The 27129-nt window shown below is 41.7% G+C and overlaps 1 protein-coding gene across 1 annotated transcript in view; it reads left to right on the top strand.

Moving 5' to 3' along the window:
- Positions 1–12549, top strand: part of UGT8 (UDP glycosyltransferase 8) — a 45400-nt gene extending 32851 nt beyond the window's left edge. Inside the window, exons 3-6 of the mRNA XM_014950092.1 lie at positions 4950–5092; positions 6839–6915; positions 8293–8512; positions 10211–12549. Coding sequence (XP_014805578.1) covers positions 4950–5092; positions 6839–6915; positions 8293–8512; positions 10211–10574 — 804 coding nt within the window. The 3' untranslated portion in view covers positions 10575–12549. The remainder of the gene's footprint in view (positions 1–4949; positions 5093–6838; positions 6916–8292; positions 8513–10210) is intronic.
- The last annotated feature ends 14580 nt before the right edge of the window (positions 12550–27129 follow it).

Raw genomic sequence — 27129 nt, 5'->3', positions numbered from 1 at the left:
GAGGTTGCTTTCCTGCTGCAAGTAAGGAGCTGTAAAATGCTGCCCAAACAGGGAACACCACTTTTAATGAAGGCAGTTCTAATGACTCATCCTGACTCAGTGTGTTTTCATAGGGTGCGTTAATTAGATCAGGAAGGCAAAATGTGCTGGAGGTCAAAAGTGTAAGTGGATTTGAGAAAAAGAAAGGGGTGAATTCATGGATGATGAGCCTAGGTGACAGTGAAACTCTTTTAGCATACAGCGTCAAAGTGGTGGTTTCAATGAGACTGGTACTTGGGGCGTTAGGGCTAATATGACCTTAATGAATGAATGGAAAGGTAGGAAGGTGACTAGAGGCTGTACTGGCTAGATATGCTGAAATTGTAGGCAAACACAACTGTCCTGTGGCATCAGCGTGTTCTCTTCCATGATACAGGTTTGTGAGAATTGCTCAAAGCTTGTATTTTGCACTGCTCATCCTGCATCCTGCCGTGTGCTTCCTAAAGTAGGTATTAGGAATGTATATATGCAAATTAAGCTTTTTATCTACTGTATTACTTCTATACCTTGTATGCCGTGCAAAGAACAGGTAAAGTGCAAGAAAACGCTGAGCCTTCGTGCTGTGGCCCAGCTAATTGTACCAGGACGTTCAGATCTGTCTTGCAACCAGAGACCTATGGCCACCACTTACTTGGATTGAGTTTCACTAGATCTTCAGTTTAGGAAATCTGTACTAAAGTAAGGAGAAAGAATTATAAGGTGTTAAAGGAATCTGAGAATAATGGATTTTTCCAGGTCACAAACTCAGGGAGCTCTACAAGGAGGCAGTGTAAGTCCTACACTCTTCATTTCCTGATTTTTACCCAACTCTTACATTTTTAGCAATGCTTAGTGATGAAGTGATGCTTAGTGATCTTAGTGCTTAGAAACCCCAAGGACAATCTTAAGTTCCTTTCCTTCCCATTTGGCTTGACCAGGCATCATCCAGCTCTGGTGTGGAAACCTACGGTAGGTGTGTAGGTGGCTGTTCTGTCTGAGCCAAGTGCTTCGTTATGTACCTGTTGGATCAGAGTCGATTTGCACTTGACCAACTCAGAGCATGGCAAACCTCATTTCACTTGTCTCTTCCTTGTGTGAAGCTATCTGTAGGGGAAGCATGCCTGATTTCTGAAGTTAATTAAAATCTTAGGGTGCAAACTTCTGTTGCTTCGATCCCAGTTTGAGGACTTCCGAGTGTGCATTTGTGTGTTTCCGCAATTAAAAAGTGGGTCAGAAGGGGGAGCACTTAGATAATACACTTCAGTTTATACAAAATGAATCTTTTTGTATTCTCTTGATTGTTATATTTTTATATAATTCAATTTAATGTGGCAAACAAATTCCCTCTTTTGAGCCTGATGGCAGGATCTTGTCTTGCCTGTCAAGATTTTAAGTTCCCCTTTGTACATGTTATGTTCCGCTGAAGCAGTGGAACTACCTTAAAAGGAAAGGGTTACAAAGGTTTAGCTATGAAATCAGCCATAATAATGTGAAGCAGGTTGCTTTGCTGTTGCACAACAATGAAATGCAAAAGCCTGTTCATAGGGTGACTAATTCAATGGTACATAGTCAATTTTCTTTCTTTTTTTCCCCTATGTAAAATTCAAAGTACTTAATAGCTATTTGTTATTATAGATGGGTAATTTTGAAAAATATGTGCCTTGGGAGCCATTCTTCAGCTAGAACAGACTTATCTCTAGCAGGAGAAACCATGTGTCTGACCGAGCATAAGTAATCACAGGTAGGACTTCCTGATGCTGAATGAGAAATATTTGAGCAGTAGTGCCAGCTATCCTGTTTTTGTCCTTATTAAAAAGCAAACATGCCTCCAACTGGACTTTATGCCACTGATCACAACAGTGTAACCGCTTGCATTTTAGCCGGTTTTCAGCCCCTCCTCACTGTCCATTTGTGTAGCCAGTACTTCATCAGTTTGTGAGGCTGTGGTGGGAGGCAGTACTGAAAGCTTTAGGGCAAGGTAACCACTGCCCTCACCTCATTCACTGAGCCAGATTTCTCACTGTAGAAGGCTATCAGGTTGATCAAGCTTATTTTTCCTCCATAAATCTGTGCTAACTGCTCTGTTTGTCCTTAATGTATTTGGAAATGATCTTCAGGATTATTTGGTCCGTCACCTTCCCCCAGGGATCAAGGTGCCACTGAGCAGCCCGTTCCCTGGATCTTCCTTCATGAAAATGAAAGTGACACTTGGTCTTTTTCCTTTTTTTCTTTTTTTCTTTTTTCTGGCCCACAAGAATCTCTTCAATTGCCTTGACCTTTCAAAGATAATCAAGAGTGGCCTTGCAGTGAGATTGGCCAGCTCCTGGTGGCCTACTGGCACTTCTGAGTGCCTCCTGTCAGGTCCCGTATATTTGTGTGTGTCCAGTTGATTTAGGAATAGCCTAGCCTGATCTTCCACTTAGGGTAGGTCTTCCTTGCTCCAGACCTTCCCTCTGGTCTGAGGCACCTGGGATTGCTGAAGGCCAGCCTTATCAGGAAAGGCTGAGATGAAGAAACCATTAAGTGTCTCAGCCTTTACTGTTTGGGTTTTTTTGGTGGTGTGTTTTTTTTTTGTTTTTTTTTTTTTTTCACCAGGTCCCCTGTCACACTCAGCGGTGGGCCCATGTTTTCTGTAGTTTTCTTTTTGCTGCTCAGGTACCTTGCTGCCCTTCATGTCCCTTACCAGATTCAGCTGCAAATGGGCTTTGGCTTTCCAAACCCCATCCCTGCAAGCTCAGGTGGTGCCTGTGTTTTCCCTCCAGGCCACCTGTCCCTGTTTCAGACTCACATATGCTTCCTTTTTGCATCTGAGTTTTGCCAGGAGACCTTTGTTCATCTTCCTGCCACCTTTGCTTAACTTCCTGCACATCAGCACGGATCATGCTTCAGTTTGGAGGAAATGATACTTGAATATCAGCCAGCTCCCCTGAACCCCTCTTCTCTCCAGGGCTGTATCCCCTGGGATTCTTCCAAGCAGGTCTCTGAAGAGGACAGATTCAGTTCTCATAAAGTTCAGGAGATGCTGCTGTTGTCTTCCTTGTCCTCTCAGTATCCTGAACTCCTCCATCTCATGGTCACTGCAGCTAAGGCTGCCCCTGAGCTTTGCATCCCAGACAAGGTCTTCCTTGTTTGTATGTATGAGGTCTAGCAGAGTGTCTCCCCTTGTTGGCTTCTTGAGCACCTGTGTCATGGAGTTGTTATCAAGAAGGCATTCCAGAATCCTCTGGGTATCTGCCCCTCCAGCAGATACCAAGGTGGGTGAGTGCCCTATGAAGACCAGAGCCTGTGAATGCTGGGCTTCTTCCAGCTGTCAGAAGAAAACCACCTTGTAACAGGTGACTGGAGCTCTCAGAATATAACTTGATCGAATGTCACAAGTGGGTAGAGAGCTGTCTTTTACCGCACAGTACTTGATTACTTTTAAGAATGGTTTGTCCTGGAGCCCACAAAAGGTTATTTTCTATTTAGCCTTAAACAGCAGATAGGAAATGGTTCAAGATGTAACTAGTTGAACCACTAAGTAAAAGTGACTATAATATAATTGCATTTGCAGCATGCCTTAGGTCCTTAAGTAAAATTCAAGGACAAACTTTAAATAAATCACAAAACCACTTGAAAACTTTGTGTCAAAAGTTCAGCCCATAATAAATGATTCAGCTTCAAGGCAGGTCACAGGCACTTCTCCTCCTCTCTTCCCCGCTCCCCCCCTTCCTCTACGGATGCGGGGAAAAAAATAAAAGGAAAAGAAAGTGCACTGCAAAAAGATGAAGAAAAATTAAAAAGTGGATTCTGTCTAGAGAAGATGGAGATCCCTTGTTCACTGCATAGCAGAAGTGAGTGTACAACCCCAAGTGTAATGTGCAGGTTTTTGTTATGCCTTCTGGTTTTTGTGGTAGCCTTTGTGGTTTTGTGCTCAGGTAGGATAGCACAGCATCACTCTATTATTGTCTGGCCTGATATTTATTACCAGGACAAGAGGCGCATTGTGGACAGGGCTCTTAATTTTCCTTTTACTCATTTGCTATTGCTGTGCTGGTGGCGAGCAGGCTCATGCTTAAATTTGGTGAGACCAGAATTAAACTATATCCTGGGAAATAGAAGTTATTCTTTGGCAGACCGACATGTCTGTGTGTCAATAAGATAACTTTTAGTTTCCGCTGCCAACTGCATTAGAAATAATTAGAGTAATATCAGAATAATTACAGGAGGAGGATGAGCTTAAGGATGTAAACGGCTTTGGCCTTTGTTACACTTCCGTATATTTAATGTAATACTAGGAGCTTGCCACAGAAAAGGTACACAGTTAGGTCTAAGATAAAGTATATATACCTCTGAGAAAGTAACATCCACCGTGTACTTGCCATACAGATGAAATATTGTTCCTTGCTCCTTGAAATATTTAAGCAGTAGAAAATGAAGGTGTTTTTTGAAGCTCTGTCTTCTTTCAAGTTGTGTTTATTATTTTCATAAAAATGAAAGAAAGACAACCCTTTTGAGGTACTTTCACTTTTTTTTAAGGCTAGAAATCACACAGTTAAGTCCCAAACTTCATTCATGTATTTCCTGTGCTGTACTTCCAGGCTGATAGGAGAAAGATCTATTATTTTCTTTTCCTGTGTTAAAATGTAATGTGTTAACTCATGAATGAGTGTCAACTGATTAGTTAAGAAAGGATGTCTTATGAAACTGTTTGTTCATATGGAAGCTAAACCAAACCCAGAAGAATTTCGCTGTTCTCACCCTGTACCGTGGTTTTTGAATCATCAAGTCATTGTGTTCAGTGATTTCTAAAATGCTTATGACTTTGGAAACTTGGCTTGTGAAGTAACAGAGGAACCAACAACTGTTCTTTCTACGCAACATTTATTTAATCTCTTTCTGTGGTTTGCCTACACTTCTACAGTGCTCAGTGTAAATTTTCACTTTAACAGGAGCTCGAAACGTGGGTGAATGGTGCTAACGAAAATGGCTTTGTCCTCGTCTCATTTGGAGCTGGAGTGAAATACCTGTCAGAAGACATAGCAAATAAGTTAGCACATGCTCTGGCGAGACTGCCTCAGAGAGTTATTTGGAGGTAAGTGCAATAGTAAATGTACTCAGAGTGATTTGAAGCGTGCTCATTTCCTGTTGTGCCATCTTTGTCTGGAGTTGCAGAAGCTGAAATTGAGACAGTCTGGGTGGCAGGGAGGACCTGACTCTTTTGAAAGATGCTCTCTGTGGAAATGTCACAGTCCCCTGGTAATAAAGAGGAGCAATGATTTTGTGGCAGAATAAGGCATAGGTTATACTCCTGTGCTGAGTTTGTATCCTAGAAAGATCGGGGACAGTGAAAAGAGTCTGAGGTTATAACACTTCTGACATACTGTCATCATTTCTGATAAAGAAGCCACCTTGGGGAGCAAGAATGACATTCTGCTGATTTAATTCTGGGTTTTCTTTCTTTTTCTTTCTTCTTTTTCCTCTTTTTAGTCTGCTTCTCCTTTTTTATCTGTAAATATAGACTTTCGTAATTGCTCTTCTTGTCTTTTTCTGTGAGAAGTTGGAGGAAGAAAAATCAGCGGGACTAAAAATCAGTAATAAGCTTTCTCAGCTCTAAAACAATCTTGAGTGGCGCTCGCAACTTACTGTAAAAATCCAAGAGCTGTTTAGTCAACTCTGCTTCACGTGGAGAGTCACTCTGGAGTTTTCAGAGGAGTTCATGTGAACCATTGTTTTCCAGCTAATCAGTGTCTTCACAATTTATGGCTGCTGTCCTTTCTGCACTTCCGGCGTTGTGTCAACAGGCTGTTTAGCATCCCGTTCCCTGCCATCTCTTAGGGACCGTTTTCACTGCTGTGTGTAATTGGAATAGTGAACCCCACTAATAAACAGGAAAATGCAAATTCTTCCAGCCATGGCACGGAACCTTTGGTAGTTTTAAAGATGTGTGGCTCACTTAATTGGGAATATGTAAGTGATTCTTTATGGAATTACAGTTCTAGTTCTAATAACCAGAAAATGTAAGTTGCTTGGTCACAAACCAGTTCTATCTTCTAGTAGTCACTGGTAACTTTTTCCCTCTTTCAGTTTAGAATATATTTAACTTTCTATATTAACTGCATATAAAGTTAATATGTAAATCAATTTGTACTTTGAGCCTGTATTTTATGGGCTACACATTTCCAGCAACCCCAGGTGAGCAAGACATTGCTATTTGGTTTCAGGCAGTTGAGCAAGTAAGAAATAAAAACACCTGTTGTCTCACAGTCCGATCCCAAACTTTTCATCAGTAGCTTCTTGCCTCATAAGCTGAGCTGTCAGCCTTTCCCTTCCTGGTATTAGTAATTCTCTTTAAATTAAGATGGCGTCGATTATCAAGAGCTACAGGAAACTGGCCAACTGAAAGGGTTGATGGTAGGGATTGTTATTAGTGTGCTGATGGGACGTTCTCAGTGGAGTTACTTATCTAGAACCAGCCAGAGGTTTCAGTAAATCAGTGCACTTGGAGCCATAGAGAGGTTATAAAACCTCCTGCCAGTCACAGTGGGAAGAGTTATTCATGCTTTAAGAAGGGACTATGTTGCCATAATGTTAATAGAAAACATTGCATTTCGAGCTGCATTGCAAGGAAACTGAGTGATAAATCACAAAGTTGGAATTTACTAGATATTGACAGTGTTTTGGTTGACCTATTTTGTTTTCTTATAGTGAGTAAACAGGATCCCTGTGCAACTGCAGATCTCTTTAGGGCTCATGGATCATTTGCTTTGATTCTCTGGTCTGAGTTTATCCGTTCTGGAGGTCTTGATAACTAAGCTTCAATTTGATTTTACTGTTTTAGGTTTTCAGGAAACAAACCAAGGAATTTAGGCAATAATACAAAGCTTATAGAATGGTTACCACAAAACGACCTCCTTGGTGAGTATCTATTTTGATCGTATATTGCTTATTCTCACGTGAATTCAGGTTGCTCTTCCAGCAATATTCTACTGAATTAAGTCATTATAAATCTAGGGTAATTTCTGTAGTAGAAGTCAGAGAACAAGAATATAAAAGTCATCAGAATTTCAAGATGATGAAATCAAACACCTTTCTGATGTTAATTATCTTCCCCTGGTACTAACTCAGTTTTTTCCTTAAATCATTTGTGTGGAGAAGGACATAATTGTTCCAAAGACCATCAATAAATGGGAAATTTTTTTGACAAGTGTCTTGTATACCACAGGAGCTGTACAGTTTGAGGAAAGAGTAATAGACAAGTCAGTCAGAATTTTCTTGAATCTACTGATGAACTGATGACTGTTAATTTATTTGTTATTAAAAGCATGGTATGGTGTTCATGGTTCCCTTCATGGAAGAGTCATGAAGCTGAGCATACAAAATTTGTTCAGATTGTATCAAAACTACTGTACCTGCTGCTGTCCAGATGCACATTCATTTTTCTCCAAAGAAAGTTCTAACAGAGCTTGGGCATGTGTTACAAGCCCATAATAAACTTTTTGTTTAACCTGAGGTAGGCCGGGTTCTTGGGTGCAGAAACGAAACTTGTTAGTCTTCCATCTTTTGGTAAAGACTGTGTTAGAATCTACCTATTTCTGGCTGTCTCTGGACTACCTGGGTGTTTGTGTTTGCAGAGCAGCCCCAGTGCTACCACGGGGGCTGGGGAATGCGCTAAGCATGCGTGTGTGTCCGTGTGCGCATGTCGGCACCACGGAACACAGTGATTAGGCAAATGACTCTTAAAGCAGGTAGATTTGTTTTGGTTACTAAATTGCTCTGAGGCAGTCTCATTTTTCCATTACATAAGGTAGTTATCATTATTGTCAGATCTTGCTAGCCTGAAGTAAGGCATGTGAAGCTTCAGAGAGAATGTGACCTCAGTTGTCCTGTCATTAAATAGCTTGTATTTCACATGAATAATGAGGGAAAATGCTCTCTCCCTGGCTCATTTGTACTGCTAAACTGGTTGGAGTCACCACCTGCAGCTACTTGGGAGTAAACAATGTATATTAATTACTCCATTAATAATTTTACACAACTCGTATGCATGAGAATTTTCTTTGGATTGGCTGTTCCCTCTCAGTGTCTAAGGAAACCACCTAATGCACACAAAACTTCAGCAGAGTGGGTGTAAGGAGGAGAACTTCAGAACAAATTGCATTCACTTTTGTCTTTTTGAGTTGCAGCCACAGAAACATGGGGACAAATGTGTTGTGCCTAGTTGCTTCAATAACTCTATATTAAAGAAATGTGAATTTATTCTTCTTTTAATCTTCATGCCTCTTCTGTTTTCAGGTCACTCTAACATTAAAGCTTTTCTTAGTCACGGAGGTTTGAACAGCATTTTTGAAACCATGTACCATGGAGTCCCAGTGGTGGGGATTCCCCTTTTTGGAGACCATTATGATACTATGACTCGTGTGCAGGCCAAAGGCATGGGAATATTGTTGAACTGGAAGACCGTCACCGAGGCCGAATTGTATGAAGCCCTAGTAAAAGTTATTAATGATCCCAGGTATGGAATAAATGATTACTTCTTGCTTTTATATTATTTTTATGAGACAAATACGCATATACAGAACCTTTGTGCAAGGGAATAAAGTGCATGTTGCGATTTATTTGTATGCACAGTTGGGGCAAGTCTTTGGATGGTTATCCCATTTCACAAAGTTACTCAATCAGTCAGGTTTCTGTGCAGATGCTAGGCTTGTTGCTCAGCGTACCAAAACTCAGCTGTCTCATTTGCTTTTTGTGACAGTTGCCACATGAGGGGCAGAAAGGTTATAGAAACAAACCTGTCCTGACTTATTCCTTGTTGCAGACCAGTGTCTCTTTTTGTGTGTCTTGATTGCTCCGTATTTAGCAGTCTGCCTGTTGTGGGCCTAAGGGGCCTGGAGCAGAATACATCTCTACAATTGTACATCTATACAATTGGCATGTCTGGATTGCTAAAAGTATGGGTGTATTCAAAAAGACTTATTCTTTTCTAAAGTCCCATGATTTGATTTAAAACCTAAAAATAAAAATTACTTTCCTGTTCTGACCAATAATACCTCCCTTAAGGTCAGGAAAGTTACTTGTTTTTGTTGCAATGACAGCATTCTAAAAAATTGCTATTTTTTAGTAACTGGAGTTACTAAACTGGAGTGTGAGGACTCCAGTCTGTTCTTTGTAAATTTTTTTGTTGTTGTTACTCAGGTGGAATAAGTAAAAGCCTATGAACTGGGTTTCATAACTACTTCTTTAGCTTCAGCAAACAAATTTGCTCAGGGATATTAAAGTGGGAGGAGAGTCAATTCACAAGTTTATTCTGAATCTGTTTTAAACATCTGTGATGTTCAGACCATCTCCAGATGAAAAATAATGACACATTAGCTGGTGGTTTATTACATTGGTCTGACTGTAGTTTTGGAGAAGGGTGCCAAGAATGCTTCTTGCTTTCATGGGAACACAATCTTTTAGTGGTGGTTGCCTTGGGAAAGGAGAAGCCTGTAAGGAGTGAGCAGCAGAACCGCGGCGAAGAGGAATGTCGCTACAGAGATATCGATAACATCGGTTGTCCCCTTTCCCTTGTGCAATTACCCTTAGTAGAAAGGCAAGTCCTGCATAAATAACCCGTTGACCCTGCAGCTGCGGTGAGGGGCAGAGAAGGAATTCGGCACGATCGGCTGCTGGGGGGACAGCCCTTTGAGAAAAATGAGAAGTTTCAGGCTGAGCTCTGGACCTAAGCGGAAATAGTCTATTGCACAGTCAAAACCGAGTTTCTCACTTTGTTCTGTGTTTCTCTAGTAATTCAGTTGCACAATAACATAAAGGAGTGGTGTGTTAGGGTATGCTGCTGCTTTACAGCAGGAAGGGCAAATGCATCTCCCTCAATAGGATTCGTTTTGGATTAGGTAAGATTCGCCTCTGGCAGCAGGTCAGCTTGGCTCTTCATTGCTTTGCTGGAGGGTGGATTTCTGCCTTTAGTCACACTCGGGTCTGCTTTTGTAGTCAGTCTTTATCAAGGAGCTGTAAGGTCTGATGTAAAGACAGATTCTCTGCCCTGTCTAGCCCTCTGTATGCTGGTGCCCGCAGAGTCCGGCAGTAATACGCTGTTTGATCTGAAGAGGCTTAAGGATATTTATGTTTGCAGGCCTGGCATTGCTCAGAGTGCTGATGGTGATTTTTTTTTTTTCCTTTCTTCTTTTTTCTTTCTTTTTCTTCCCCGCAGCTACCGACAGCGTGCCCAGAGGCTGTCTGAGATTCACAAAGACCAGCCTGGTCATCCTGTTAACCGGACTGTGTACTGGATTAATTACATCCTCCGTCACAACGGAGCCCAACATCTACGTGCCGCTGTTTACAGCATCTCTTTTTATCAGTATTTCTTACTGGATATTGCCTTTGTTGTACTAGTAGGTGCTGCCTTACTTTATTATATTTTGGCCAGGATAACAAAATTTATCCGCAAACAAAGCAAACATCTTTGGTCAAACGATGAACATAGCGCTGTTAATGGACATTACCAGAACGGGATCCCGAATGGCAAGTATAGAAGAAATGGCCACATTAAGCATGAAAAAAAGGTGAAATGAGCCAACCACCCCATGTAAAGTAGTAATGAATCAGATCAGTAATCGAATTTTATCTCTGTAACTTAGTCTAACAACTACTTAAAACCTCAATAAGCAGTTCTAACAATCCCCTTCAGTATGTAATATTATGTGACAAAATTCTACAGAACTAAGAAAAGTCTTAAAAAAAAAAAAAGCAAGCACAACCTAAAATGGAAAATATTTTATTCTTAATACTGATGCAGAGAGGTTATTTTGGCACTGAAATTTTTAGAAGCCTTAATTCTCTAAAGTTATTCAATGACCGTATTTATGAATTTTCAGTTTTTTAAAGTTAAATGTGTGTGTCCCAAATGAGGAGAGGTTTCTTTTTATTTGCAGAGGTTTTTTCCTTTTATTTTTTTATTATTTTAATATATCCATCTTTTAGCTGAGAGAACTTTAGTGCTAGTTCTGTGTTTCCTTTGTTGAAGGTTCAATGTGTTTTGTAAGAAATGCTGTTTAAAAAGAATATAATTTTCCCCAGTCTTTATGCAAGAAGTAGCAAGTTGTGGACTGAGAACACAGATATTTAAAAAAAAAAATAATTATTATCTTAAGCACTGAAGAGAAATGGCAAAAATATATACTCGTTTTACTGATAAGCTGCATGACTCTTCTGCTCACTACCAGTACTTTGGAGAAAAGGGTCTTGAGCAAGTCTACAATATGTCTTAATTTTTAATTTATACAAAATTTCATTTGTTCTCTTTCTCTGCATATATAATTTACACCGTGAAAATATTAGGGACTTCTATTTCAGTTTAAAATATGGCTGTGTGGGAAGTAGATTTGCATAATTAAGAAAAATAAATGAAACAAACAACAACAACAAAAAAGAAAATCTAGCCCTGTGCTTAATGCAGAAGGTTTTGTAATGGCCCAGAGCTGTGCAGAATCAAACCGCTATTTGGGGTTTGCTTAAAAAACAAACAAAAAACACTCCCCCTCCCCACCCCAAGGTTGAATGTCTTTCCTATTAATTCTCATTATTATTAAGTTCTTTCTAAATCGCAGTGTTGTAGATGTTCTCTTTCAATGGTTGTATCTGGAAAAAAAAAAAATTATTACCTTCTCTTAGTCTGGGCCACGCAATCCATGTTCCACATAGTTGCCAATAGGAATTCTCGGATGCGGGAGGGGAGGCTGCTCCCCGCCTGGGGGACAAGCCTTCCTTCCCAGCTCCGGCGGGAGGCGTGGGGTGAAGCCTGGGCCACCCGAGTGGGAGTTTGGCAGAGGGGGTGGTCGTCACCCCCTTCCCCTGCTGTTGTCCCTCCCCGCAACAATCTCTCTCAATCATTGTCGCTGGCGGTGGCTCGTGCCCCGAGGGCGGGGGATGCCGGGCGCTGGGCGTAAAAAATCACAACCGCCCTGCGGAACCCGAGTTGGCAACTATGAGTTTATTTCCATGTCATTCTGTTTACTTGGAATTTGCACTACACACGTTGTGAGTGTACGCTTTATTTATTTGTAGTTTGAAATCCCATGCCTGAAAGAGAAAGGAAAGAAACCCAAGTTACCTAGTGTTGTTCACTAACATTGGGAAGAGTTGCGGCGATTGCAGGATGCTGAGATCATCTTCATACACAGTGATGCAATATTTCACTATCATTCCATCAGGAGCCTCTATCCTATAGCAATAAATAACAGTACAGATATGTTTCTAATATACAGTACAGCTACTTGTACTGCTTTCTGAATACTTGAAGAAAATGGTATTATAAATAAGCCTATTAGCTATACCTTTTTACAATCTTGCAGTTTGTGGCGACTAAAGGAACACACAGAGGCGATGAATGGTGGGATGGTAATAAGACTTCGAGTGTATGAATGACTTGGTTTAAATGGGGTTTTTTTGGCATTGAAGAAGGTACAAAAGCACTGACCGGATGATTAAGCATAATTTAATCTCCACTGTGATAAAACTTAAGCAATAAACATGGATTTAATAGAGAAATTCTGTTGTTGGAAGTATATTTTTGTTCAAATGAATGCTGTTTATTTTAAAGCACCCAGTGTGGATGCTTATTAGGATACACAAATTCTTTCTTCTTGGTATGTACAGTGATGCATGATACCTATTTGAAATGAAAAAATTGCTACACTTTGTGAATGTTGATCTATTTCCTCTAGGAGCATTGCATCAATTGAAAGACCGAATGCTTAACCGGATTTCTTTTTTAAGGCAGTTTAAATTTTTTAAAGTTCATGTGAATATTCCTTGTAAAGTGTGTTTTTTCTGTATGTGTTAAGTTACACCCATTTCTTAGAAAGCAAAACTGAAAGTTTTTTCACAGTGATATTAGATGGTTGATTTCTGAATAGTCTCTGTAGATATAAACAAGCTGCAATTCAGTTGTAAAAAGAGAATGTTGCTGCATTATTAATTGTATTATCAAACTTCTAGATGGGTCGGATCCACCTAATATATAGAAATACTTCTTGTGTTCGAACTTACTTTCTTGTAAGTTCGAATATCATCTGATATTGGAGTTTGTTGTTTGTTTTTTTTTTTTAATTTCAGCCCCCTGCAGGAATAGAAGAACCTGTATTAGACGAAGTGGGTGGATAATATGGTGTGAGGGGAACATTTCCACAAAACATGCCTGACAGGAGGGAAATAAAATTGGTGCAAAGTTAGCTTTTGCCATAGGTTTTGGTATTTTGCTTTCTGATTTCCTTTGAATAGCTCAAAGATTCAAGAAGAAAGCCATAGAAAAGACAGTTTAATTATCACCTGCAGAAATTGATTTTTTTAATACTTTTTTGTGTTAATGTATTTTTGATGTTCTTGAAAGATACCACTTTTCATGAAGTGTGTTCTGATTTTATTCTATGGCATGGTAAATATGCAGTATTTGCTGTAGTTAATATGATCCATACACCAGTAGTGAAGATGCACAATTAGAATGCTGTGTATGCATTTTAATGCATACATTTAAGCATAATTTTAGCTCTGTTATTTCCAGGGTGCTACGTTTTCCCACTTAAAGGTGGAGGTACCTACAAGTGGGTTTATTTGTTTATGAAATCTAATATGAGCATCTGTATTAGTAAGAAACAGAAGGTAGCTGGCTGATTCCTTCTGAAGCTGAGTCGAGCTTTGTTTGCTCTGGTGATTTCTCAGAAGACATTGGCACTTTTAATAATTAAAACTTTTGGGGTTTTTTCGTGTCTTGACAAATGACTCTTGACATATGACAATTCTTCATTGCTGTACAGCACTGGTTTGCTGATGGCCAGCAAATGAGAGGTGTGATTCTTCTTTCAAGTGATATATTTTTCAACATAAAAATATTGTAAGTTTTCTGCAATGAGATCGCATAACTTTTTTTTTTCTTTGCAAGGTGTTTCTATTCTGCGGGCTGAGGGGAGTGAGTGTTTAAAAATGGTTATAACAAATCCAATACATAGAAGAACCTGCCCGTGTTGTTTTAGCTTGTGTATTGGGATAAACAGTGCACGTGCCTGCCAAATGTGAGCTGTAGAATTATCAAATACTTTCATATGTGGTTCCCCAGAACAGTAATATTCTCTGATTTCCAAGAAGGAAGACAACGCCTCTAACTATATATATATGAGAGAGGAGTCTCTGAAGTTGTGTTGCTGCTCTTTATATTAAAGGTTGAAGTGTGTTACAGAAGAAAGGTGAAAGCAACTTTTTTTTTTTACCAGTTCACAAGTAGGAAGAAGGATCTTGTGAGGGGGAGGGAGGAGGAAAAGGAGGAATTTTCCTCAGAGAAACTTCCTGTTTACAGTCTGCGAATTGTTTTATTACAGAGCTTTAAAGAAAACCAAATAATATGTATTTTCCTTTTGCGGTCCTGCAGTGCTGGTACGAGAGAGGTAGGTATTAGTCAGGAAGACCATCAGGTCTGTATTACATTTGGATAACTATAATGTTTTACTCGGGAAATGCTGGAAGGATAAAAACCCACATCTAACCAAAACTAACAGGAATCCCCCTAACACTCCCCCAAGGTGTGCTTTGGTACATACTGTAAATGTGCACTGTGGATAACAATGGGAGAACTTCCTTCTTTGCCATAGCAAGCAAATGTTTGTGTTTCAAAACCAAGAGCCTGGCAGTGATTGGTGTTAGTGCTCAGCCAGCATTGAAATCGGCCAGATTGTTGAAGGAATGTTTAAAAGGGATGTTTAAAAATACACGCCTAACTCCAGACTGCGTACCCAATCACGATGCCAAGTCTGAGGTTTTACTCACCTGTTTGATGAATACTGTTTATTATGTATTGCGGAGAAAAGACAGTTTCAAAAGAAACTGCATTAATCTTCTGAGGCAGACATTGTTTGGTAAACAGACAAGCTGAAGCTTATTTAGTCTACTGAAAATTACACCTTTCAGTGGTATAAAACTGATTTATCTAGGGCCGTTGGTGTGTTTGCTCTTTCAAACAAAAACCAAACAATGCTAAATTTGTTTTCACTGTAAAACAGCAAAAATTGGAGCATGTCATGCCTTTCTGTCTTGGTCGTCTTCATTACTCTGTAATGAAACAAAAATTGGTTAGAAAGGATTGTATTTCGTGTATGTTAAGGGGATAGAAGCTTTAGCAATAGGTAAATCTCAGTATTTGCTGGAAGTTACTCGTGTCTTCATCGTGTTCTTTGTAGTGAAGAGGATACATAAGGTTTATATTATTTAGGTATTATGTAGGAGTTAGAAAAATGGAGAGAGGAGGAATACCAAAACTTCCTTGGGATGTCATTGTGAGCTAATTCAGGAATTGCGCCTTAGAAGAACAGTGCTTTGCACTTCTGCATGAATTGAGGAAATTGGGATTGAAGGATGTCTGGATGAAAGTGTGTCAAATTGGTGTTTGAACCACAAACAGCAGCCTTCAACGAGATTAGAAGTGCTGTTGTGAAAGTGCTGGTCTGTGAAAAAATGCGGACAAAAGCATCAACTTATTAACAGAACATAATTGCACTGCGTGGAGCGTTAATGGGCTTACTAATGTTAGTATGATTATATGTTAATGAAATAATTGTATGTCTAGGTGTAAGAACTGAGGTGGTGAGGGGTGATTGCTAAAGCAAGAAACAGCATAGACTGTAACTTTCTGCAGATGGGCATGAAGATTTTTGGCAGTTAAATGGTCTAATGCACAGCTGGTGGTATTTTTAAGCCAGATGTTTTTCACATCTGACCAGGAGCTTTGGGCCCTTTTCTCTATAATAGTCAGTTTATGATGCCATAGTCAACTCGTCGTAAAATGAGTGTTTGTGTAGTGTCTTCATCTCACTGTTAAGATTTGTCACATTCTTTCATTGAAGATGTCCTGCTGTCTGAGTCTACCACCTAAACATCACCTTAAGTTTTCTGATTCACCTCAAATTCTGCATTGGGTGTCTCATTATACAGGAAATGGTCAGCAGTCCCAAGTGTTGACTAACCCCTCAGTCCTTCCCAGTACTACCCCAACTCATAATATTGCAGAAACAATTAAAAAAAACCCTCTTATCAAAGTTCTGGCATCTTCAGGGTATTTCTCTTGAGCACCTTTGGAGATGCTTCACAGATACAGTGGTTGATAGAGAAGAAATAATTTTGGATGCTGATCTACTGGGTGGTTTTTGCATAAGGGTACTGACACCAATTAACACATGCAGATGCTTGATCATCTGCTTTGGCAAGCTTAGATTCTCTTGCTAATACACAGTTTAAAGTGGCTTTATGATGTTGCTGCTTGTTTTCCATTAATGTTATTAAAACAGTTTGAAAAGTCAAGATACCTTCTGTATCGGCAAACCCTTGGAGCGCATGTCCCCACCCCACTGCAGTTGTAGTCGCAGGTGTGGGGTTCCCATCGCCTTTCTTCCTTTATTCTTTTCTGAATGGGGAGAGAGAACTTTGTCAAAATCCATTAAGAAGATCAAAAAATAAATCTGCATTTAGACATTTTTATTCCAGACTAAGACACTGGAATACATCTCACAACTAGTACGTCTGTACCAGTAGTGATGACACTGGAGATGGAGAGGGAGTTACTCTCCATTTGTGTGCGTGTCCCTTTGTCTTGCTCTGCCTGTGATTGATCACTGCATGACAAAACCAGGTTTTACCAGAGTAGTATAGAATACATTATTGGAGTTCCAGGAAAATAAACATTCTACTACAGCCCTGCATATTTAAGAATCACCTAGGACAAACTTTTTTTCTGTTATTTGTACTTCTCATAGGGTAGCTAAATATTATACAGACATTTTCAAAGTTCATTGTGGAAAGATGCACTGAATTCCTCTGGCAGCTTCACAAGAAGAAAATGTCCTCATTCAAAACACAACCAACTTGTTTACTTTTTGGAACTAAGCATCAGGTATGCGATAATCTCAGATACAGGCTTTGAATAAATTCCCTTCTTCAGCTCCAGTGAGTTTTAGAGCAAGGAAAATATTTTTCAGCTCCGGGAGACACCCATTGAGAAAGCTCTTTATAAAAAAACAGCAAATATATCTAGAAAAACTAGAGCTCTACAAGGAATTAAAGCATTTGCCTGTATTTATAAGAGTTTGTCTCTGTTGTGCCCTGCTTTTCTAGTCTTAACCTTTATGCCTCTATTTCTGTGTCTTCCTTTTTTAGTGCAGCAACCTTTCTCACTAGAGTTTCGCTGTGTACAGTTTTTGTCTATATCAGGTGGTGTTTTGCCTCTTTGCTAAAGCCCCATGGCATTTACATGTCCTTCTGCTTTCCTGGAGATCACTCTCGGTAGTACCACAACTCTGCCAGAAGCTGTCCCAATAGCTCCATCCCAGTTCTGCTTGTATGGAGAGCTTAGGTAGCTCCTGTGTACCCCTTGTGTCCTGTCTGGGCTCTGTTGGCTTTCTGGTGGAGGGGGACTATCACCCCAGGGAACATTTCCGAGCTCAGACCTACGACCATAACTTTGGTTGGTCAGTTTCATTGCAGATAACACCTTTCCATGCTGCAAGCCTCACCTGTAAGCTCCCTGATGAAAGAAATGCTTATTTGACTTTCTGTTGTTTTTGGCTCTGCAGCTTCTGTCTGACGGTCCAGAAGAAGGTGCAAAGTTGGGTCTTTTGGTGATGCTAAAAAAAGTATGACAGCAAGGAGAAAATGCATGAATTTAAAATTTGCATTACTTTACTTGATAAAGAAAGAAATGTTACGGTGCTTGTTTTTTCTTTTTGAGATTAAATCATATGGACTTTATAGTGTGATTGCAGGGTACAGCAAAGGCAACAATTTTTCTTTCCTGTTACTTAGGTGCAGGAGCTTTTTATGTTCTTTAAGGTCTTGCTGCTGGCCACTCGTTCTGCCATAAACTGCAGCAGTGAGCACTTGTTTTTTGAAACACATGATCAGCCCTCTCCTTGACTTCTTCCATCTGATGTTTTATCAGTGGAAAAATGGACAACTCGGGGCTGTTCTGTGCTGGTATCATCAGCAACAGCTACTTGAAAGTAGTTCCAGGGAGATGATACAGTCCCATGACATGGGGCTTGGCCAGCAGCCTTTCCTCAGAAATACTGCTCTCTCATCAGCCTGGAGACCAAAAGCCTCTCGTGTGGGAAATGGACCCAAGGGTTCTAATCCAGGGGAGAGGATGATCCACCTTGGCCCCAATCATGGTTCACCCTCTCCGCTTGCCCGTCAGGAAACTTACTTGGGTGGATGTAGCCTGTATTAACTTGCTGTTCTGGTGGCTATTTTGAAGGGGCCTCAGAGCTGAGAGAGCTGGGACAGGGGAAACTGGTGGTGGCAGGAGGCAGCTGAGGTTCCCTAGCAAGCATGTCCTCTCAGGAGTAAGAGGGAGGCAGAGGCTTACTGCTGGATCATCTTCTGAGGGAAATCCGTCTCTCTCCTTGGGGTATACACCCAAACAGTTTCACCAGATCTGTTCTTATGGACAGCTTCTGGGCAGTCGTGCTTTCCTGCATGTGGGAGGAAAGGACTATGCCGTTGGGAAAGTTTGACACTTCTAGTTGTGTAATAAAAGCCAACTCATGTCCAGCTGCGTGGCTTCCCATGTTGAGGTCACACCTTGATCTATGTGCAATGCTGCTGTTGCTGTAAGAGAGAAAGCAAGAGGTAATTATTGAGGTGTGAGGGTAGAAGAGCGAGCACGTGGCCTTTTCCTCCTCCTCTCTCTGTTTTTCCATCATATGTTGTGAGGAGCATGTTTGTTAAAGCTCGCAGGGCTGTCCCACCATGGCACTAGATGCCTCTACTCCATCTCCCTCAGGGTCCCCCTGTGTCCTTGAACTCTTTTTCAGCTCTTTGTCCTCTCAGAAAAGTACACCTTGTGGCCCTCCTCTGGCCAAGCTATTTCAGGACACAATCTTGAGCAGTGTGCAGAATTCTTCCTGTTCTGCTCCAGGACTGTTTCTGCCACACACTGGTTGATCCTGGGAGATGTTACACTCTGTGTCGTATCAACCTCATATCCTCCCCTCTCTCACCGACATCACTTGTGCTCATGGCTGTGACCAAATATTGCCACAGGTGTTCCTGACAGCGATTTTTGAGGCATTTAGTGAGTTTCAGACCCATAGCATTTAGTGCAGTGTCTTCTTTTTTTTTTTTTTTTTAATGTATATACCTGCAACTTACCAGCTTGCTGTCCTGCCTCTACTGAAATGTGTAAAAGCCTTTAGCCCTCTGACTGTAAACTATCAATTTCAACTCTATTCTAGGCCGAGTTACCTGAATCACCATGATCTTGATATAATGAAGGCCAAGTTATAGGTAGGTCCACCTTTGGTGTTCATTGGAGATCTGGGTGTGAAGAGAGGTCTTTAGGCCTCCCATCTGCGTGGTTCAGAAATGTCTCAATACAGAACAATTAGTTCTCAGGCTGGGGGATCTGCAAGAACACTCTGTGCCAGGCACGGGACCACAAACAGGTATGTCGTGTGTTGGGTTAGAGAGATTGTTATCCATGTCCAGATACCAGTCATGCAAAGAGAACCAGTGCACTTCTTGTTTAAAATTCCTTTGTGTGCCTCAGCCCTGTTCAATTCAGTTGAGCTGAGTACCAATATTCCTACAAATACTGAAGTATTGCTGCTCTCTCCTCGCTGCCTATCTTTGGGTTTTCCTCCTCTCTGTTGACCTCACTCCTTGAGAAATCCGGAGACACGAGGACATCCCAGCAAAGGCCCTGCTCAACGGGAGTTGACCTCCACCTCCCCAGCACCAATGCTGGGAAATGCCCATGTGGAAAAAAGCAGGCAGGGAGGTTACGGTGTGGGGAAGGGGAGAAAGGGGTGCTGCCCTCAGCTGAAATGAGGCGTTGAATACCGAGCGTGCCTTTTCTGCTTCCAGGGGTTTGTGGTTAGATTGCTGCAGCGTACGCTTGGCTCTCTGCTTAACAAACTGAAGACCAGTGGCTGAGGAAGTGCTTGGTGACTAGCCAGCTCCCCGAGAGGGCCATTAATGGAGATGCACAAGATAAAATCTTCAGACTCGCTGGAATTACAGGAAGAAGGAGCCATGAGGAAATGAGCCCTGAAATCCTCAGTGAATAGAGGTGGAAGGGGCTGTGTGATCCAGGGGCAGTGGCTGGGGAGTTATGATGTCTAAGGTATTTATGGGAGTTGAGGTTGCTGCGGTCTCAAAGCTATTCTGCAGAGCCCAGGTGGGCTGCAAAATAGTCACTTTTAAAGCTGAAGAGGTCACTCCTGTCACGACATGGACAGTGGGATTGAGTGCACCCTCAGCAAGTTTGCTGACAACACCAAGCTGTGTGGAGCAGTCAACACACTGGAGGGAAGGGATGCTGTTCAGAGCAGCCTGGACAGGCCTGAGAGGTGGGCCCATGCAAACCTCATGAAGTTCAACCAGGCCAAATGCAAGGTCCTGCACCTGGGACATGGCAATCCCAGGCACAAATACAGGTTGGGTGGAGAATGGCTGGAGAGCAGCCCTGAGGAGAAGGACTTGGGGGTGTTGGTGGATGAGAAGCTCAATATGAGCCAGCAATGTGCACTGGCAGCCCAGAAAGCCAACTACAATCTGGGCTGCATCAAGAGAAGCATGGCCAGCAGGTAGAGAGAGGGGATTCTGTGCCTCTACTGCGCCTTGGTAACACTGCACCTGGAGTACTGTGTCCAGCTCTGGGGCCTTCAACATAAGAAGGATGTGGACCTGTTGGAGCATGTCCAGAGGAGGCCACAAAGATGATCAGAGGGCTGGAGCACCTCTGCTACGAAGACAGGCTGAGAGAGTTGTGATTGTTCAGCCTGGAGAAGAACTTCTCGCTTTTGTGAAAGCGAAAAAGTGAATTTGTTAACACTGAAGGTATCAATTTCAGGAAAGGAGAGGCCAGGTCTGAGCTTGTTTGGTTTAGCCAAAAGACAAAGGCTAGGAGAAGCTTAGGTGACACCGCAACATAACAGAAAAAGGACTTGGGAAGGTATTTTAGCCAAAGAATGATGTTGAGACAAAAACAGGTGGGTAGAAGTTGGTCAGGAGAATATTTAAGTTGGTAATTTTCTGGTGTGGGACCAGAACAGTCTTTTACATGGAGTTATGGGAGGAAAATGCTTCTTGGTTTCGCCCCGGAGCATAATAAACTTCCAGCCTGCACCTCCTGCTACACACATGGGTTGAAAAACCTGCTCTTTTCACCTCTTGATTTCTAGGCATTTCTGGGTTTGGAAATAAGTTGGGAAAAAGTTTTCAGTGCCGAAACAGTCCCCTGGAAAGGAAAAGCCCTGGAAAGAAGGCTTTCCTTCTCCCTGCTGTCTGTTTCAAAGGATAGCTTTCCTCAGAAATGCATGCTATTTTGCTTTCAAAAGAGATTTTAAGAAGCCTATAAACCTAAAAAAACCCAAGCGGTTATTTTTCTTTGAACTCCAAGTTGATAGCATTTTTTGATATTTGTGTTCCTCGGTAGAAATAAACTGTTGGTTTTGTTTTTTTTCTTTTCTTTTTTGGGGTGGCGGGGGGTAAGAGTGAGAAGGAACAACACATGTCTGCACCTGTGCCTGCATCCGTGTCCGCCTTGTGTCCGGGTCTATGTCCTCTGCTGCACATCCCTGTCCTTTGCAGAGCTGCGGGTTTTGTTGTTTTTCTTTTTTCAGGGGGCTGGAAACACCCGCACCCAAGGGGGGCTTTTCCCGCATCAGGGCTGCTTCCCCCCCCAGGCAGCCTGTTAGAAACCCGCTGTTTTTTCCTCCTTTATCCCTCTTTTCCGTCCCCCGCCCCGCCGCCGTTGTTGGGGCTGTGCTGCCACCTGCCGTCGCGGACCGGGCACTGCAGGGCTCAGTTGGGGGGGGGGGGTCCAGGTTTGGGGTCCATGGGGTGGCTCCTTCGGTTCCCTCTGAGCTGGGGTCGGTGTAAGGGAGGGTGCTTCACCCTCCTGCTCCGGAGAGTTGATACGCTTCTGAAAGGTACATAGAATTAAATACGGACAACGTGAATGGTGCCTGTGATTAATGAGGTGGAGCCCTCCCTGTCCACCTGTTCTCTTTCTGCTTGGGGATCACCGGGGTACAGGGGATTTGCCTTCTCACTCATTTCACATATTTACATCAGGTGGGTTGTGTGGGTCTCTCAGGGCAGAATTTGGCCTTCGCTGTCAGAGGCACAAGTCCTTGCTGCTGATACACCTGACCTCGGAGTTGAATAGGATCACAGGATCATCTCGGCTGGAAGGGACTTTTAAGATCATTGATGGCTGGTGAAAGATAAGGATAATATTTCTTTTTCCTTAGCAGGATATGCAATAACTCTCTTCTACAAGAAATCTGCTTGGCAAATGCTAGCTGCTGGTTTTGGGTCTTGCTGGTTTCTGGGATGGTGCCACGTCTCCAAAGGCAAACATGCCTTTTCCCTCCCTATGAAATCCTGGCAGAGCCTTGCTCCGGAGCAATCACTGCTCAGGGTGAACTTCCAGGACAGAAGGATGAATCGCAACCATCTTTCTGAAGCATGAACTAATTGTATCACTCCTATTTCCAGTCTGCTTCATCCTAAATAATCAGCCCACAGCACCTTGTGGCAGTGACTGTTGTCCCGTGACATAACCAAATCCTAGTGTGGGATGAGTGCTGCCACTGCCCAAAGGGAATTTTGGGGGCTAAATAGCACTGGCTCCGGCTCTGCAAAAATAAAAAGAAGGTGTTCCTCGTCCAGGCTTTTCTTCCCAGTGCACTGGGGATGTGTTCAGAGATGCTGTTTTTTCGAAAAGCCGGCTAATACTGAGTGCTGTCTGTAACCCAATACAAGGCAGCAATTCAGTGAGATGTTTCTGTTGATGCCATAAAACACAAAAGCACGATTCAAGGGGAGCAGCCGAATCTCAGGGATGAAATTGCAGCCCGTGTATTATGCCGAGGACAGGGCCTTGTTTTGCTAATCTACGGCAGCTCTGCAGCGTTTTCAGTTTTAAATCTGAAGAAAAGAAAATCTGGATGTAAATGCAGCCATGAAAGGAACTGCAGATGGCAAAGAAATGTGATATAAAAATATAGCCAGGATGTGCAGGCAGAGATTTATTAGATATTTATTTTGGAGGAGGGGGGTCACATCCATGCATGCAAGCATGAACCCAAGTTACCAGTTTCTCTGATTTACCATGGAAATTTGTCTTAAAAAATAAACGTGAGGTGTGGTGCTGTGTCCCTTCACAGGGTCAATTTTAAGGTGTGCAAGGTTGTGTCTTACCCCTTAATTATGCTGCATCCTCACTCTCAAAAGTTGCATGGTTTTTACTGTATTGCCACCCTTTTTTATTATTATTATTTATTGAGGAATTTCTTACCTTCCTGGGTGAGAAATGAACACCTTTTCTCAATGTATTTCCCCTTGCTGCGGGATGCAAAAGTAGCGTAGATCGTATAAAGTTGTTTGTATAATCAGGGACTAAGTACTGAAGGAGAGTTGCCATTTCAAGACACTATTGTATTCCTTTCCTATGTCCTCAGGAAAGATGCAAATGAGTCACAGAGTTGAAGTCACTGAATATTGCAAATACTATTTTGCTCCTGATAAATTAACACACTAACCTCCTCAAGGCGACTCTGAAGGTTGCTCAAAGCATGGGTGGCACTGTTGAATTGCTTTTCTATGACATTCATCTTCAACCCAAACAGATTCTACAATAGTTTAAAAAAGAAAAGAAAAAAAAAGAAGAGTTAATACTTTAAAGGCTCCAGAGGAAATCTGGTTGGCTGGCCTTGGTCATTACAAAGTACCTGGGAATGTTTTTTTTTGTTCTTCCTGATGCCCTCTTAAAGAACTATTATTTTATACCAAGACAAAAGAGCTGAACTAGTTTAGTCAATCTATTGTAAAACCAAATTAAGCTGGTAACATGCAGTCTGCTCCAGGCCTGGATCTCAACCGCCAGGATTTATTCTGAGATCCTCTTTTTGAGACAGAATGGGGAAACCCTTTCATGACTAACCATTTCTCTGAGATTTTTGGATGCATTTAAATCCACCAAGCAGGGGGGAGGTGCTGCAGGTTTTATAGCTTAAGCAGCATGTCTGGTCTTTTATCAGCAGAGATGAACCAGACCATCACAGGGGTGAAGGGTTTCAATTCCAACTTGTTTCATTTTAACCCGTGCACAAACCATCCTGCTGTATCAGTGTAGTTTATTGTGAGATGATTTCATGTGGCAGACAGGATTCCCCCAGGACACGTTTCCTCCTGATTTTGTTTGTAAATATGTCATTTTGTTCTAGGGATGCTTTTTGCTTCAAGTTTCATTAATACAGTGGAATATTTACCCATACCAGGCTGTGCTTTTTGACTGCTTATATAGGAAAAATGATTGCAAAGAAGATTAAAACACATCCTAGGTATAGCCTGAAGTTCCAGGGGCGAGCCTCTGTTAAAAAAAAGAAAAAAGAAAAAAGATTTAGCCTGCTAGAAAAGCTGCAGTGCAAAGACAAAAGCTGCAAACACAGGAGTCTATTGCTGCATTTGAAAGAGGACAGAAAGGTTTGAAAAACCATAGGGCCTAATTCTCCTGCCACAGGGTTGTTTTCCTCACCTTGGTGGAGGTATCCCTGAATGACATGAGAGAAATCCTCACACTTCTGAACTGAATTCAAACTTTAAAAGTTTTTAGGTGCAGATACTATCCGTGTGTGTTAAACCACAGTTACTAAATGTTTGTTACCTGGAGTGAAACTCTGTGTAATTGGCGATAGAGTTTTTTTAAAACTTTTAATAAATTTTGCATTGTCAGTTGGCATTTTATTAGGCTCCAGGCTGAAAGTTTAATCCATAAAAATGTGTGTCAAGTGGTTGATGAGTATAAATTGCTGAACAATATAGGCCTGTGAGGCTGGAGGATGCAGGAGAGAGACATTTCTGTCTTCCGTATTGAGGAACTGGACTGTGAAATTAAGCACACGGTTTTGCAACCTTGTTATTTTGCCGTTCATTTCTTGGAGTTCCATTGCTGCGGACATGTTCAATTTATGAAGACACCCAAAGAGATAAGAAATCCCCTGTGACAAAGACAAAAGCAAGCAAATAAAGGGAAAAGCTGTTGGAAGGAGGTTAAAGAGTGCAGGAGTCTGGTATCGCTTTAGAAAAGCCCTTGAGAAATCCAGATGTTATCCAAATGACATATAGGATCTTATATATGACATCTTTTCAATCTTCATGAAGGATAAATGTATAAGATTTCCTGCTCTCCAATACAAGACAGAAGATGTTCTCCAACATGTGCTGCCCCTGCCTTGCCCAGGCACATGGAGATGATCTTGGGGGTATCCTCCAGGGTGAACTCTGGGGGTCAGCCCAGAAATAAGGGGCTTAATTTGCAGGTTCTGGCTAGGTATCAAGGAAGCCATGCCACGTCAAGGCCAGGGAGGCATTGTGAGAGCTTACAGGGATTGCTCTGCTATCGGGAATCATCTTTGATTATTTGAGGCAGGTGTTTCAGGTACCTTTCTGCAATGCCATAGGAGCATCTGAGCCCAGTTTAGGGCTAAAGGATGGATTGAGTGACCTCTCAGGGCCCGTTTCTATCTCCAGATCCTTGATGATGAGAGAGGGACTTTCCTGGGCTCTCCCTAGAGGCTATTGCTCATCCCAATATCAGATAATGCCACTGAGTCTCACCTGTCTGCAAGGGGCTGCATGTCTGTAGCTTTATTCCACACAGGTAAGTTTCAAGGTTATTTCATTATGATCTTATTGTGTTAATGTTAAAACAATCTAGTGCATTTTTCTGATTATTTTGAAAACAAACAAGAGAAAAATATTCTTACTCCACAGAGCTCTTGATCTATAGATTAGATAACAGATAAACCAGGACCCAAAGTTTTAAATGAAGGAGGGCAAGAGGACAGCCTGGGCACAATGATGCTGGCCAGAGATGGAGAAGATAGATCACAGTTTGGAGAAGTCAGTCACGTATGTTAAAATAAAGTAATTGTGGTGTTTTCTGGGCTCTTGGTGTATGCAGAAACCTAAACCTAGGCCTGGCAAAACTTCTGATTAACAGTAGTAGTCTGTAGCCAGAGCTTTGGGAAATAGAATAGAAAACAAAGTTATTACAGACAAATCCTGCTCATGCCGTGTCTGTCAATCCATGTGTTAACATCTAGGCATCAAACAGCATGTGCCCTGGCATGTTTATACCCAGCTGATGCCCCCCCAACAGCTGGGTAGTTCCTGCTTGCATCTATTGATATTTTTTCTAAACTGATAAAACTTCCACTGATCCCATTGGATTGTTTGTGAAGAAATGCCCCCTGTGATTTCTCACCCATAAATGGCTCTTTCAACAAGTTCCTCACAGTCCCTGTGTCATCAGCAGGTATCTCCTGCCTTCTTCAGACTGTGGAAGGCCACTGAATGGTTACTTAAGGACTTTTTTCTAAGCCAAAGGGTTCTGCTTTGCTTTGTTTCTCTTTAAATGGAAGCCATTCAGTGTTGTTTCTGACACTTATTATCCTCTTGTCTCTGCTTTCTTCTTCTCTATGCCCTTTTTCTGGACACTCTGCAGGAGGTCCCTCTCTCTTTGGATTGTGGTAAAAAGGAGACACAGGGGTGGCAGGGGGTCACCTGAGCAGATGTGGGAGGACAGAAACTGTCCCCTACACTGTCTATTTCTGCCAGAGTTATATTGTACCTTCTCAGATGCTTCAGACAAGAAAAATTTGCTTTCCTCATATAGGAAAATGTGACTTTCATAGGCTTTGAACTTTGGGTTACTATTAGCATTATATCAGAGTAAATGAGGTGTATAATAAACAGTGATGCGTAGAGGCTTTTCTGGTGATTACTCAAAGCTAGCAAAATAGCCTTTCTAACACTGCTTGACTGAAATCTTGACAGCTTAAATAATTTTACTGGCCAAAGGCTTTGAGAAAAATATTTTGTCAAATTCCTGATTATAACAAAGAAGTAGAATAGACTGCACTCCTCCATTACAGAAGTCATTTCAATCACTCTTCTACAAAAGGAGTACACAGAAAGACAGCTGACATATCACTAAATCTAAATGTAAACCAGAGATTTCACGTTGCTCGTGGAACGGGAGCCTGTGGCGTTCCCAGCCGAGGCACAGGAGGGAATACA

Source organism: Calidris pugnax, unplaced genomic scaffold, assembly GCF_001431845.1.
Source record: "Calidris pugnax isolate Ruff unplaced genomic scaffold, ASM143184v1 scaffold42, whole genome shotgun sequence".
In the NCBI taxonomy this organism is placed as follows: Eukaryota; Metazoa; Chordata; class Aves; order Charadriiformes; family Scolopacidae; genus Calidris; species Calidris pugnax.
This window is presented reverse-complemented; position numbering and strand designations above follow the sequence as displayed.